This window comes from Cupressus sempervirens, chromosome 6 (assembly GCF_028749045.1).
Source record: "Cupressus sempervirens isolate cs-2001-9-10 chromosome 6, ASM2874904v1, whole genome shotgun sequence".
Taxonomy (NCBI): domain Eukaryota; kingdom Viridiplantae; phylum Streptophyta; class Pinopsida; order Cupressales; family Cupressaceae; genus Cupressus; species Cupressus sempervirens.
The window spans coordinates 382,895,251-382,911,457 of record NC_143123.1 but is presented as its reverse complement, the minus strand read 5'-3'; the positions used below and the strand labels follow the sequence as shown (position 1 = coordinate 382,911,457).

The 16,207-nt window shown below is 40.5% G+C and overlaps 1 protein-coding gene across 1 annotated transcript in view; it reads right to left on the bottom strand.

Annotated features, from left to right (window-relative positions):
* The window catches only part of LOC149552659 (arginine biosynthesis protein ArgJ family), a 283,088-nt gene that overhangs the window by 84,961 nt on the left and 181,920 nt on the right, over positions 1 to 16,207 (bottom strand). Inside the window, exons 9-12 of the mRNA XM_089788225.1 lie at positions 6,887 to 6,956; positions 6,653 to 6,733; positions 6,350 to 6,436; positions 5,613 to 5,735 (exon numbers count right to left, since the gene is read on the bottom strand). Of these exons, the coding sequence (XP_089644351.1) occupies positions 5,613 to 5,735; positions 6,350 to 6,436; positions 6,653 to 6,733; positions 6,887 to 6,956 (361 nt within the window). The remainder of the gene's footprint in view (positions 1 to 5,612; positions 5,736 to 6,349; positions 6,437 to 6,652; positions 6,734 to 6,886; positions 6,957 to 16,207) is intronic.

The window sequence follows — 16,207 nt, the reverse complement described above, 5'->3', positions numbered from 1 at the left end:
TTATCACCTCATTCTTTGTACCCATGGCCTTTGCCCGGGGGATGAAGTGATCTTTCTACCCTATTTTGACTCACACCAAATCTGTGAGGCCCCATAGAGGACACATTCAACTGTGACACCCTTCTTCCAGCAATCTTTAGGGGCGGCAATCTAGGGCACCTTCTTGTCCTACATCGTACCTTCTATTCTGGACTACTTCTCATCTATGAGTATTTAGTTATTTCCCCTTTTCAATTCTTTTTCTTTCTTTCTATTTCTGCAGACAACGTTGGGTACTACCCTTGCTTTCGTTTTGCCTTCTTGTACTATTCCCATTCCCTTAGACCCTTGATGGTCTCTAATTGGACATTAATAAATTTATCTTATCTTATCTTGAAAATTTTGAGGAAGTTTATGCTTCCATTTTGGATCTTGAGGATGGAAATCTTCAGGGTCTTCTTGGTGAATCAGATGCAAACTTGGTTCAGCTTTGTGGTGGATTCGAGATGGAGTTCATAGTGCACATCTAGATCCTCTCAATTTTTTCCAATTTGACTATGCTACTATATTTAAGATTGCATTTTGGTGTTATGTTATTGTATTGCCAATCATTATAATAATAAAAACTTTTGACTATTTAAATCTAGAAATATTTTGTGTTTTTTCTAGTTTAACTAGTAGTTATTCTAAAATTTGTTGCATGACATATTGGGAATTCATGAGAAAGAGTCACTTTATGCTAAAACTATGTGAATTTCATATGAAAGAAATCCTATACTAGGCCACAAGATCAAGGAGCAAGAAATAAGTGTTCACGAGGAAAAGATCAAGCATGTTAAGGAATGGCCTAAGCCCAAAACGTTGACCCAATTAAGGGACTATGTAGGACTCTACAGCTATTAGAAGAGGTTTGTGAAAGGATTCTCAAAATCAGCAACACCCATCATAGAGTTGACCAAAAAGGGAGTCCCAATTTCTCTCTACCATTCGAAGTATAGTGTGATGTATTAGGAGAAAGCATTGATGTAGTCCTCATGCAACAATAAACACCCAATTGCTTTTGAAAGCAAGAAGCTCCATCCTACAAAAAGATCGTATACAATCTATGAAAAGGAGATTTTGGAACTCATGCATGCATTGGAAAAATTTAGGCAATACCTTGTTTGTGGAAAATTCTTGGTTAAAAATAGATCACAGAGTCTACAGTTCTTGAAATGGAAGGATTTTAATATCTGTCAGTAGAAATGGCTAAGCAAATTAAAAGCTTACAACGTTGACATAGAATATGTTAAGGGTAAAAATTATGTTCTAGTTGATGCATTATCCAAAAGACCCTACTTATGCACCATCACCGAAATCACAACAAATTAGAAGCACTTCATCATTGTAGAGTACACCAAAGATTCTCATGCAAATGATTTCATGGAAGGAAATATACAACTAAAAAACTATATAGTAAAAAGAATCATCTTACATAAGGAGAGAATATATCTTCCTCCAAGCTCAAAAATGAAAACGACAATTAAAGAATTTCAGGACAGCCCCCTATTTGGACATCCAGGGTATTACAAAACATACAAACAATCAAGGGATAAGAACTCAAAAAGGATATACTCAAGCATGTTCAAGAATGTATGACATGCCAAAGAAACAAAGCATAATAGTGATATCATATATACCTACTTCAACCACTGCCAATACCAGATCAAAAATGGGAGTGTATCCATTAATTTTATAGCGGGCCTCCCCAAAGTACAAGGGAAACACTGTATATATCTGGCAGTGGATCGATTGACCAAATACACACACTTCATGGCAGTATCTACCGAATATAGAGCACCTCAAGTTGCAGAAGTTTTCTTCAAAGAAGTACTCAAACTATATGGACTACCTAAAAACATTGTTAGCCGTATAGATTGCAGATTTTTTAGCATGTTTTGACAATAACTCTTATGTTTGGCAGGCACCAAATTGACACCCAAAACATGTTATCATCCTCAAACCGATGGATAGCCAGAAATTGTTAATAAATGAATAGAAGGATGTTTAAGGAATAATGTTACAGGACAACATAATGTAGGGGTGAAATGGCTACACCTTGGTAAGTATTGTTGCAATACCACAAATCATTTATCCATTGGAATGAGTTTGTTTGAGGCTTTATACAGCTATGAAGCCACTTCTTTCAAAAATTTGATTCTTTGATTTGCAATGCCCAATCATCTCTTAATAAAGGACTCCAAGAACCATCTAGTGATTTACACTGCGTTGACATTATTAAAATGTTTTTTTATTATTTGGACCCCTTTACTTAATAATTTAATTAAGTCATGATATTATTTTAACTTTTGGACCACTTAATTAATTAACCTAATTAACATGCTTAAAAAAATTGGGGACATTACAAACCCTTGCTGCCCGAATTTTGCTTTCCCTCAAGCAATCTGTCATCAAATTGATTACCAATAAAGCTCAAAGATCTCAAACCAAGTGTGGACATTGGCAATGTTAATTGAAATCTCCAAGATGCTTCAAGATCACATTCATGACTAAACTGCTACCAAGCTCCTGTTGCGCCACTCTAATATAACCATTACCAAGTCCAGAGTCATGAGGATCCCAAAGAAGCCAATCATAAAACACGTCGATGCTCTGATCCAAAGTCTTCATGTCATCATGCTCATCAATGTCTTCTAGAATCTCATAAGTCGAGTAGATCTTGTTGTTTCCATTAAGAAGCCCTTCACATTAAGAGTTTTGAATCATGTACATGTCGTGATCAACCAAAGCATAAACTCTGTAATCACCAAATTGTAGAGATTGCTCCTACAAACAATCCTTGGTCGAGTCCACATCACCGAGAGACTAAACAGCCATTAGTAGAGCTTGCTCCTTTGGATGGTCACTGATAGAACCTCCATCTTCATCAAGTAGATTCACAGATATTGGATCAATGAAATTTGTGTAATCATCTCCTTCACCTTTGCGGGTGTTTTGAAGGTTTAGGTGTCTCCACTTGAAGGGACAATTATTGTCTTTAGCTTGTCCATATTTGTGAGCATGTCTTTATCCTCTTTAGGATTCAAGGTGTCGTGTAGTCACTTGTCAATCTCTTGCTCCAGGTTATTCTTGTAGAATATTTTACCCTTAGAGAATGAATACTTCATTTGTAGTTATATATAATCTTTGAGAGATATGTTTGTCTACAATCCACCATCAATCCAATCCCGCTTGGATTGCCTCAGTGACTCAAGCAAAGTAGGCCTATCCAATTCCTATTTCTCAAACCTCTAGAGGAAGGTCAAGCAAAGTGTGCCTACCCAATTCCCCGAACCTCTGGAGGAAGATTTCATGGTGGGCCTTGTGTTGACGGGTTGTGAATCTCCTTTTATCCTTGCTTCTATCAAGTAGTTTAGTATCTCCTCCATTTGTCGGTATCTTCTTGTAAGGGTCTATTGGAGCTTCTCTTAAATTCTTAGATCCCTTAACACATCTTCCGATATGTTACTTGATGCCATTTTTCTCCCAGCAGGCTAGCAAGATCACCAACTCGGATGCCACTGTGACGTACCGAATGACACACCTCAATGGTGTGGATACTTCTACAATACTCAACAACACACTGCCATCATACCAATCAACACTTTCATCGAACTAGTTAGCACTGCCACCATACAAATCAACAATTCTACTATACTATTGTACTAATCAACGTTGCCACTGTACCGATCACCAGTGCTACTATAGTATGCACATTTCCAGCTAACCAAGCACACGACCTATACCACACACACTTGCACATCACACACCACCTACCCACATGCACTTTGCACATCGCATGCACTATGCATCGCATGTATGAACACTGCATGCACCCTACACGCACTTCACACACCACACAACAAGCCACCAACATGTACTTAGGACACCACACATACTCTGTGTGCCACTTGAATGCACCCTACACGCCGCACATGCTCGACACGCAACCTTCATGCACTAGTCACCGTAGAACCAAGTGAACACGCAACTCAACTCTTGGAGTGCACTGTGACGACACAAATAGATCTTCATCTAATTCTAGAATCATGTGTAGATAAACTTTCTATGTGAAACAATTAACTGGTGCAAAAATATATGGTTGCAAATCAGATATTGTGCTTCCAGATCTGATATATATTCGTTATGAAGTTCAACTATACAAATTTTTCATCAAAAATTTGGCATTCAAGTACTGGGTGAAATATCTAAGATGATATTTTTGATGACAAACTAGGGTGGTTGTGAAGCACTGAAAATGCAATTACATGATAGGAGGGGTCTTCCACTTTCGAAACTGCATACAAACAACCTTCTACCTTCAACTTCTAGAAATGCAAAGAAGAGTCAAATACATTTCATGATGATTTACAATGCCTAGCATCTCCTTATAAAGGCCTCGAAGAAGTGTCTAGAGATTTACAACAAGAGGACATTATTATTTTGTTTTATTATAATTTGGGCCCTTTCTTTAATAATTAAACTAATTAATTACATAAGTCCTTATGATATTATTTAATTTTTGGACCACTTAATTAATTAACTTGATTCAAATGCTTATGAAAATTGGGGACGTTACATTCAATAAATTAAAATCAACCAAAACAGCAAAAAATTCAGCCAATCTAGTGATTTTAATCATCAACATGCAAAAATTGTAACAATTTGTGAAAATTCTCACAAGTGAATGATAAGCTAAGAGGAAAAAAAGTAGTTCTGAAATTTTTTAACAATTATGTACGTCTGCCCACCTGGCTGCCTCTCTATCTATCTGTCTGTCTACCTATCTATCTATCTATCTATTCTAGAGTAAATTCAACAAAGAGAAGAATATCGGAGGAAAGGACTTGCTATTTGTAGTGCCCCATGTGAACACAACTCATCTTAGATGTTTTAGGGAGATGAAAACATGGAGGCTACATCCACTTCACATCACCTTTTTTGTGAATTTTTCTCTCTCCAAGGGGATTCAAGGATGTAATCGTATCCCTAGGGCATTTCCAGTTTTTTAAGATTGCTTGAAAATGTCCAAGCATTGTCAATACATTATGACCTTTCCCCATCTACTAAGGATGGTCTAGTATCCTACGTGTCATTTGTTGTTCAAGATAAGATAAGATAATATTATTAATGTCCAACAAAAAGAGATATTTTGTAAAAAATAAAAAGTGTGAAAACAAAAAAGCCAAAGAGGGCTGTTTTCAATTGTTAATTTTCATGATGACCAATGGCATGATATTTAGAAATTCATATTTAAAATTAAGGTCAGGCAATTTTAGGTATTAATTAGTTTCTTTTCATTGTGGACCCTTTTTGGATGCCTAAAGTGTCTGGTACACCCAGACTTCATCCACATTTGCACAGGGTTTTACCTAGGCACCCCAACCGGATGCTAGATAAACTCAGGGATGAGAACCCAGACTTAGATCGCACCTGGCTTTGAACGCAGACCTGGATCGTACCTGGGTTCGAACCCAACCATTTTGCACAAATCCACTTGCTTAAACCACTATAGTACCATAGGCAACACATTGGAAAGTTTCCTAGAAAAACACATTAATGTTAAAAAGGGACAAGTAAAGCAGGACACATACAGCATCAAGTGCTGCTTGTAGCTGACTGGCTTCTGAATTCCCAAGAGAAGTTATTTTCTTTGCTCTAGATGCACCACTAGCCAATGCAATAATTGAGTCATTTGTACTTGAGTCTCCATCAACCTGCAAGAAAATCAAAATCATCATACCACAGGATATCAAATCTGATCTGCTGCAAGTCTTGGCATATGCAATCTCGCAACTGGATCATCATATTAATAAGACAACACATGAAACTGCCACCCTTTTAGCATGTAAAGAAAACATCTCCAATCTGTGCTCTAATATTCAAAGTAAAATGCAGAACAAAAACACACAGAAAAGTGGTCATGTGATTAGTACGTGTTAAATGCAAAAATCCACTTTATGTATGCTCTTTTGGACCAAAGTGTGCAAAAGCTATGTCATGACAAACATTCCCTTTTATAGTCTGCTAAATTCTATGTTCTTTAGATATATTTGAAGGAAGAACTAAAGGATCCACCAACTCTATATGAAAGCATCGCGAAAATTATTTTACATTTCCACCCTTGTACCATAAATACGTCCATGATTGATGCTTTTGATGTTCATCTCATGTCAACAAGCAGTTATTTAAGCATGTATTATACTATTCTTTCGTTTCCAATTATGCAACCACTCAATACTAATTTCAAATTTTTAATCCAGAATGTTCTAAGAGACTGCATTAATTAACAGATGCAAAGTGAAAAAAACATTTTCTCATAATAATTTACAGTAATTTGATTGAAGCTTCTCTTCACTGCTGTCAAGACCATTTTTCTCCATACATCTGCTGAAACCACAGCATCTGAAGTTATAACCTGGCAGAGCAAGGAAGATTGAAATAAATATATTTTAATTTCTCAAACAGTTATCTCCAAAGAATAATGTACCCTCATGCTACAACAATACAAATTTCGCATGCTGTTTAATTGTATATAATAATTGCATGTCACATCTTAATGATTTTATGATGGTCTGTACCTATTTATCTGTGTGTGTGTGTGTGTGTGTGTGTGAGAGAGAGAGAGAGATACACTGAGCATTGTAGCCAGGTTTGGATGAATCATTCCCGAACCCTTTGCAATGCCCCCAATTCTCACAGTTGCTCCACCTATCTATAATCAAAATGGTGAAAACATAAGGATTTGATTGATTGAAGTCCAAAATAAGAACAATTTGTTAACAAAAGAAACAATGTCCACCTTGTATAACCCAGAGCTACTAATTCTTAAAAAACTTATAGAAGGCACTACAAAAGCACACAGCACCTGAGTCTCAAGGGCTACACTTTTGCTGACAAGATCGGTTGTTGTGATAGCTACAGCCGCAGAATCAGCTCTACAGTAATAATATTAAATATCAGTATGCAAGTATACCAAAAAATCGTAAATATATGAAAAAATTCAGATCCAGATAAAAGTCACTGGCTATGAAACAGTATGAAATGGTGAGATAAGTTATGCAAACACAGAAAAGTATTAACTTGACCTTGTCTTAAAAGATATATGAAGGCGGAAGTTAGAACCTATTGCTTCTGTGTGCCCAATACAATGTTTATATAGCCAGGGCATTAGACGAGTACAGGTGTTGTTAACAACAAAATACTACTTAAAGTCCAGTGCTAGCAGCAAAGCAACATAAAACAACAGGCCAAACCAGGTCAGCAGAGCTAAACAAAATAAAAAACAGCCACAAATAGGAACAGGCAGACAAAAACCACCAAAAGCTAGGGGACAGACAAAAAACCAGGAGCACCAATCAAGGCACCATATCTTTGACCAGCTCAGCAGCCTTGAGCTCCAGCTCTCCAATGGTCTCTTCTGCAACAGTTTTCAAATGAATATCATCCAGAAACTCCTCCTTTTCCCTCTTCCTCTTGTCCAATCTCCTTCTTTTGCTCGGGCTTTCATCCTACAAGAAGTCATCTTCATTTGCAACCCTGATTTCCTCTTTGTCCTTTTCCTCCTTTCCCCTACTACTTTTCTCCATCATCGAGTGCAGCTGAATTATATTGTCATTTAATCCTTTGATTATGGTGACGCTATAGTTGGTAGAGCTATGGAGAGAGCTCTCCATCCTTTCCACTCTCTTTTCCATCTCAATAACCCTCGTATCCAACTTGCTTATTCCCATGGTCCTATCCCCCTCTTCCGTCCTTTCCTACCCTTGCATCCTAATCTTTATCTCTTCTATTTCATGGAAAATCCACTTAATAAACTAGAAATTGTCCACCATACTATTGCGGGCATTGTTTAGGAGGTTCATCCCATTTCCCTCGCATTATTGCTTAGAATCACCAAAGCCAGGTTGATGAGTTCCTCCAACTGAATTCTGCAATCCCTTCCCTCCAATACCTCCGGATGGATATGCTCTCTCACTAGACCCATTTTCATTGTGCTTGTTTGAAAGTTCCTCCATGCAGTTTTCCTACCCTTTGCGCCAAGAGTACAAGTGGTTTTTTCCAAACCATATTCCTCTCTACTCTTTGCCTAAGCTTCAAGATTGGTCTCCCTTCCCTTACCATGTGCCTTCTCTGCTTCCTTATCTCCACCCCTCCTCCTTTTGGTTGGGCTGTCATCCTTCCTACTTTCCTGTGCCTTACTAGTGCCCACCTCTTTCACATTATCCTCCTCATCCATTTCCATCCCCTCTTCCTCTTCATTGTAATCCTCCGCTAAGTTGACCTCAGGCTTAATCCTTCCCTTCCTTCCTTTCCCAATCTTCTTCTTCTTCGTCCTGCCTATGTCCTTCATAATTTTGGCCACCTCCTCTTTGTCATCCAAATGCAGTCCTACACTATCCTCTGTATCAAAAGGAAGCTAAAAGCTCTTCGTATCCTCTGAGAACTCCGCCTTATGGGCTACAGCTCTTCCATGGGTTTGAGCCTTAACGTAATAATCCCTACTTAGTTTGATAAAAGAAGTTGAACTCTGGCTAGTGAAATTTTGTCAAACAGTTGGCATGTAACCTTGGTAATAAACTCAGATGTTGTTGTGAATAGTCCAACTCCAGCATATATATAACAATATGACTACGAAATTTGCATACAGTATGACAACCTTAGGAAATAATAGTATTGTATGTATATTACTCTTCAAGTACAGCAGATCCCATACAACGTTTTGTCTAACTTGGATTATAGAGAAATAATTACTGAATGAGTTCACACATAATTATTTATGTTCAAAGCACTAACACATGGTATTACAAACATAGACAAGGAAATAATGGAACCTATATACTGCAGCTGCTAATAAATTGGATTGCTCATCTATGGCATACTCTTCAAGGTCACTGTTTTGGAGCTACCAATGCCCAGTCACTCTGCTACCCATATTGGTTACTGGAATCTGTCTTGGCATGAAGGCCTTGACCCATGGTCTTCCTAGTCTTCTACGTCACCTCACTTATGTTGGCTAAGTACCAATCCCTGCATATGAATGAATGAGCCACATAGATTCCCTATCAGTCCTTTGGGGCTGCATTCAGAGCTCTAATCATTGTTGTATCAGACTGTTGGAGCTACCCGTACTCCACTTCCCAATCAAACAAGTATCATACTGTTGGGGCAACATTCAGATGCTCTAATCATTGTTATATCAGACAAGTATCAGACTGTTGCTATATCAAACTGCTGAGGGAATTCTGATTTTGTTTTACCAGTCGGTTGGATAGACCCGTGTCTCAATACTATAACCCATGCCTCCTATAGTGTAGCTGCCATAAATATCTGCAGAACTTCCTCTCTTAGTCGGACCTCCACCTCTGATTATGCTACAGTATGCAAGTATTAATAAGGCTTGGAGAGTTACATTGAGTACTTTGCATTTTCTTCTACTCTTCATGTGGCTCTTGGCTCTGTCTTTACTTAGCTGCTAAAGTAATTATCCACCCAAGGAACTGCTCAGCTAACATAAAAGATGTTGTTTAGTAATGAATGAACCTACTGTCCAGTGAACTTCAAGTCTGGTGTAAAACTCACAAAGAAGACTGTTTACCGTACAGGTAAAAGAAATGAATGCATACAGACAATGGAACACGAACAGCAGAATTCCTTAGATTATTCGCATATGCCAGAACATTACATTATGCTTCATAAGATGAATGATGATTTACAATGATCCCAGACGGGATATAAATACTATATGCCGAACCTTCCCGAAGGAGTCCGTCGGCCACAAACATTATGTCCACTACAAACTATTTACCCGTCGGCTACAGAAACACCGACGACAATCATCCTGTTGGCTACAGAAACACCGACGACGACAATCATCCCATCGACTACAGAAACACCAACGACAATCACTCCGTTTGCTACAGAAACACCGACGACAATCCAGTCGGCTAACACCATCCCCCCCAAAAAGAAAAGTCGTCTCCTAACGACTAACAAAATATCTGAGACAAATTAACAAACAAAATACATTCACGGACTAATTATAACAAGATAAATCTGCTTCTGACACATCACTATCACCTTCGTCACATGCCTATAGCCTCTGCTAACACAATACTGCCTCCTTGATGAAGCTGACCTTGATAGCCACCTGTGCTACTTTTTCTGTTTTCAACTCCTCGATACCCTTAGCCAAGTGTCCCTGCACTGCCTCTGATTGGATGATCAGCTCCTCCCGAGCTCTCTACACATCCACCAAGACAGCCTCTCAGCCAACACCTACTCCTAGTGCCTTTGGTACACAGACACTCCATGCCTGCAGCAGCTTCAAGTCTTCTCAACTGGTCACACTTCACAACTAATATCTACGACGACTGGGGGTCCAAGGGGCAACGCCCCCAGCAGTTCAAGAGATAGCACCCCCGCGGGGTCCTGGGGCAGCGCCGCAGGTGCTCGCAGTACAGGGCGGGGTCAAGGGGAAGTGCCCCTCGCCGCCAAGACCAAATTAACACTCCAAAACCCACACAAAACTGCATGAAACACACCATTTCTGTCATTTTCTGCCAATTCCACACTCTTTCTGGCAATCACTAATACTTCCCCTTCTCTGTGGCAACATCCGATACTCATTCCACACTACTTGTATCTATCATCATTTTTTTTTTAAAACTTCCTGGCACCTTCCTTCTGCCGAACACACCTCGAAGCATAGAGTAACCCTGCAGAAAAACAACCTGCGGAAGCAAGACGCCCATAGATGGAAAGACTCCCAATACATCTCCCGACAAAAAGAATTTCGCGGCTTATAAAACCACCCCGCGAACAAAGAGAATCAAACCCCTCAAAGACGACACTTCCGAGGATTCAATCTTGGGATCCGTTTAGAAATGGAACAAAAAAACGCCACCAGAATACTGTTTTACACCCACGGGTGACGCGAAAAATTAGATGGAGGTTATTGTTGCTGCTTGTGTGAAGACAGTTTCACATCCGCAGAGTCTCGCTTTATGATGGCTGGAAGGAAGCTTCCGCGGGCACAACTGTATTCCATGAACAAAAGAATCTCCGCGTGAAACAGCGGGAAGAGAACCACACGGACAACCTGCCTACAGACAGGTGCCTGCGGCATCTTTTGCGGACAGATGCTGGCAGAGAGTTGGCCGTGGAGCAATCTCCCGCGGAGATGTGCCCGTGGGCCATCTCCAGCGGACATGTGCCCGCGGAGAGTTACCCGCGGCCTACTCAGCTCTTTTCTTCTTTTTTTTTAATTTTAATTTTTTTTTTTTTTAATTCTTTTTTCTTTTTCCAATTTTTTTTTTTTTTTTTTTTTAAAGAAATGAATAGCACTTCAATTTTGCCTCTAGGCATCGCCATTCTACAACGACGACAAGGGAATAATCTGATCATTTTGTGACAGTGACGGCAACGGCATCTTCCTGGCACGATAGGATCTGTTGACTGCGTGAGGTACCTGTTGCCCGTCCAACGTCCCCAACTTTATCACTCGATTGGCACCTACCTCTCGGATCTGATATGGTCCAACCCATCTTGCCTTAAACTTTCCCAACTTGATTTCATTCCGACCATCGTACTTGAGTACCAACTGCCCTAGCTGAAACCTATTGAGTTTGTCATGCCACGCCTTATGTCTGTTCTGTGTCACTTTCGTCGGCACCCTTCAAGTAATTATATGGTACAATGCATTCTTTTCTTCCTGTGCAGTCCGTTCACCGTGTACCGAACGGTGGAATTTTTCTTTTCTCTGGGTTTGGACTGTACGTTCTTCCACTCAGCTTCAAGTGTAACCGCCTTTCCTTCTTCCGTTGCTCTATATTCCTTCAGACATTTATTTTTCTCTATTTTCTCACCTTCATCGACCCTTAGCATATTACAACTCGGAAAGAGTTCGTAGTCTTCTATTTGCCAGTGGTAAAGGCCATTCACCAAGTCTAGGTCGTCATCATTCGATCCTCCTTCTAGTGTCAATACTCCTTTGTCTGGTTCCATTCTCCTCTTTCCTTCGTCGTCATTTCCTTCGTCGTCACTGTTGCCTTCACCTTCTGAGTCTGGCAATGCTACCTCCTCACCTACCATTTGTGTGTGCAGCTCAATTATGAATCTTTTGCCTCCGCGCTCCATTGATAGGGTATTTCGTTTCCAATCATGTTTTACTTTTGCTTGCACCAACCAAGTTCTTCCCAGAATAGCATCATATCCTTTTCTTTTCAATGGAATGACCACGAAGTCCAATAAAAATGGTTGTGTTCCAATAGTTACCGATTGCGCCCTTAAGGTTCCCGACAGTTTGATCCCGTGTTGGTCCGCCGTGAGCAACTGGAATGTAGGTGGCCACAGCGTCGGTTTTCCCAACTTCTTCCAAGTATCCTCCGGCAACACATTCACACCGAAGCCTTCGTCGACAATTGTGTCTGTCAGAACATTTCCCAAAATCCCCATCTCAACGACCGTCGGATGCCATCCGCATGTGAGTGCCAGCAACATTGGGTCTGTTGCCGTCGTTGGACTACTGTCCCTTCCTGTGTCCTCTGTTGCTTTCGGAAATGGTGTATGATTCAGAATGGTCGTCCGTAACTAGGGCATTGTGAGAAGGAGGTCACTTATCTTGACCAGTATCTCCGTTTGTAAGATCTGTCATACAATGTTTTGTTCTGCGAAGTTCCTTGCCAAGGTGCCGGTGATGTCCTTCAACTGAGATGTCCCTGCCGATGATGCCTTTCCAATTGTCGCCGGCGCTTACCCCAATTTTCTTTTTTCCTCCGCTGGTAGTTTTGCTTGCCTCCGCGTAATTGCCAGAACCTCCTCTTCATCTGTGCCGACAATGATCAAGTTTACTCCAGACTTTGGGCACTTGGCATCTTCATGGTCGCTGAGTCCGCACCATTTGCATAATAATTTCGGTGTGTTTGCCGCTATACAATCCCTCGCAAAATGACCCCACAAATTACATGCTGGGCATTGAACGATCGGTCGTCCGTTTGCATCATACCGGGTTCAACTTTGGCTCCCATTATTATTGTTATTGTTCGCATTGTTGTTATTTTGCCCACTGTTATTATTCCTGTACCCTCCGGATGTAGCACCTGTGCTATTCATATTTCCGCTACTACCCGACGAGGAAGCCTCTAGTGTAAGAAGCACCTGCGGAGATCCTCTTGTCTTCATGTTAAGGGGCACTCTTTTGTCGAATGGCCCATGATTTGACAAATGTTACAGAATTGGTTCTTTGGACACGATCCTTTAGTATGACCGTCGGTCTTACACTCCGTGCACCATAGCTCACTGCCTTTTGGCTCCTTCTGCATGTTTTTAAACTCCATCGTGCGGATCATGTCCTTCTGTAGGGCACGAACCTTCTTACTATTGCCTTCATCGTCGTTGCTATCATCTCCGACAGGCTCATCGTCATCCGAATCAAATGAGCTAGTCTTCGTCTTCTTCTTTGTCTTCAGCTCACTTTTGAGGTCCAATGCTTTGTTATAAGCTTCCGTATATGACGACTGTGGCACAATTTTCATTTTCCTCTGCAACTTCGAGCGTAGGCCTTCCACGAACTATCTTTTCTGAAATCCGTCCACCGGCTTACTTTCCATTTTGTTTATCAAGTCTTTTAATTTCCTAGCATAAATGTGAACGGTTTCGTTCTTCCCTTGCTTAGTATTGAAGATCTCTGCTACAATTTCATTATCATCTCACAACAGTTTAAATTCTACTAGAACCTCCTTTTTAATGTTATCCCAACTGTTTAGCTTTTGTGGATCTGTATCAGTGAACCAATCAATTGCTACGCCTCTTAGGGTGGCCGAAAATTGCCTCATCTAGTCGTCTTCATTAGTTATCCCATTTGCCTTCCAGATCGTTTCACATGTTTTGCAATGTCGAATGGGATCGGCCGTACCATCGCCACTGAACTTCGGCAGTTTCTCTTTTGGTCCCACCATCACAATTGGTTTCTGTAAACAGGCATTGCTCAGTCCTGCAACACTGGCACTCTTCACTGCCACACCGGCGGTTTGCACTCCCACACCAGCAGACTGGTCTCCCACACCGGCGAACTGCACTCCCACACTAGCAAACTGTTCTCCCAAACCGGCAAACTGCACTCCCTCACCGGCGATCTGCACTCCCACACCGGCAGACTGGTCTCCCACACCAGCGAACTGCACTCCCACACCGGAAGACACTTTTCCCACACCGTCAGACTCAACAGCTGCAAACCTTGTGAAGAACAGTGTTTTGAAGTTGTCCCCAACGGAAGTATATCCCGGACGAAGAGTTCACTCCAAACTCTTGCTCCGTCGGCACTTCGAGCCGTGCGAGTCGATGCTCTTTCGTCTGGATTCTCTTCCCTCGGCAAACACAAATTCAAAAACTCCTCCCGTGCTTCTTCCACCAATTCCACCCGTTACCAAGTTTCCTCCAACAATTCTTCCGTGCTCCAGTTTCCATCGGCAATCTTCTGGAATCTCCTTCGACGTTCGGCTTGCTGTGCTAGAATTAAATTTGCTTGCGCAGTACGGATTCCATCTTTTCCCTTGACCTTATTTCGATCCTTGTTAAGCTGATTTGGCATTAATCTGCATTCCTCCCACCTTCCAGATTCATAAGGCAACAGCGCCAAATGTTTACTGTAAAGGTAAAATAAATGAACGCATACAGACAATGAAACACGAACAGCAAAATTCCTTAAATTATTCGCATATGCCAGAACATTACATTATGCTTCATAAGATGAATGATGATTTACAATGATCCCAGACAAGATATAAATACTATCCGCCGAACCTTCCCGAAGGAGTCCGTCAACCACAAACAAAGACTGGGGCTACATCCTACTTCCTACTTCCTAAGGGTTTTCATCCCTAAGAAGAACATAGTCACATTTAAGCAACAGATAAGTCTTTAAATAATAAATATTTTCATGGTGTCCATCCCAATGTAGCTCCACACTTTTATAACCTCGCTATGAAGGAAGACACAGACAACTAGACAATATGGGATTAAAAGCCAATTTCGTCTTTTAGTCACTTAAGTAACTTTATAACTTTATACCAGTAAAATATTTAAATAAATCACTTAAGTCACTTGAACTTTAATATCTCTTGAACTACTTCTCTGATTGTCATTTCGTCTGAAATAGGAATCTCTCCTCATAATTCCTTGTGTAACCAAATACATTTTCTAAAAATAGAAAGGGTCCATCTCTATTACCCCTAACTTGCTATACATAGTATGGCAAATGGAATTCAAATAACATCGAACAAAGGCCAAATCCATAAATCGCTGAAAGTTGGAGAAGAATCAATCCTCAAAAGACCCTCTAACCATCCTCATTAGCCTATGAGGGTCCAATGTTAGGCTAATCCCTGAAATTCTGATGCTGGCAACTAATGGGGACATTACACTTAAAGTGCTCATATATAAGTAACAATAGACCCTCATGGAAGGCTAGGTTAGCATACGCTTTCTTCTTAAAACCCATGATATTCTTATTTGCAGAGAAGAAAAGGTAGAAGGGGATGGAGATTTTTGTTCCATACCTAAAGTGGTCTACAATAACAAAATGGTGGGTACGGATTCTATCATACCTAGTGTTAATCGTTATGTAGGAGATAATTGCCCTTAGGAAAAACTTCCAAAGTTTCTTTATTGATGCAAATTCATAGTACACACCAGTCTTCACTAATTCCTTCATCTCCTTGGCATCCTTAGCAAAGTCTTCCACTGCATTCAGGGATATTTTCTTATCCATAAAGAATTTTATGCCTTGAATAGGATAATCTATGACCTCCACTATGTCCCCTTCATTAACCTGGAAATCAATACCATCTATGTTCACCTTCCCATCTTTCCATGACTTAACCATAAGGTCAGTTATCTTAGGATCCCAGCCATGAAGTTTCTCTATGAAGCTCGTGATGCCGCATTCCCTTAGCTTCTCCCACACCTTCAATCTCCTCTTCCACTTCTCCACTTCACCCTCTGGCTCTCTACGATGCCTTTCCCCCACCATATTGTTGCAGAAATTAGAAGAACTACTCTGTGTTCTCCAAGTGCGAAGAGCTGAACACTGGTTTTTCTCTAAAAAATTGTACTTGCCTTTATCCTCGGTAAAGCAATTGTAATAACAATTACCAATCGCCTAGAAAACATGCCGCAAAAACCCTCAATT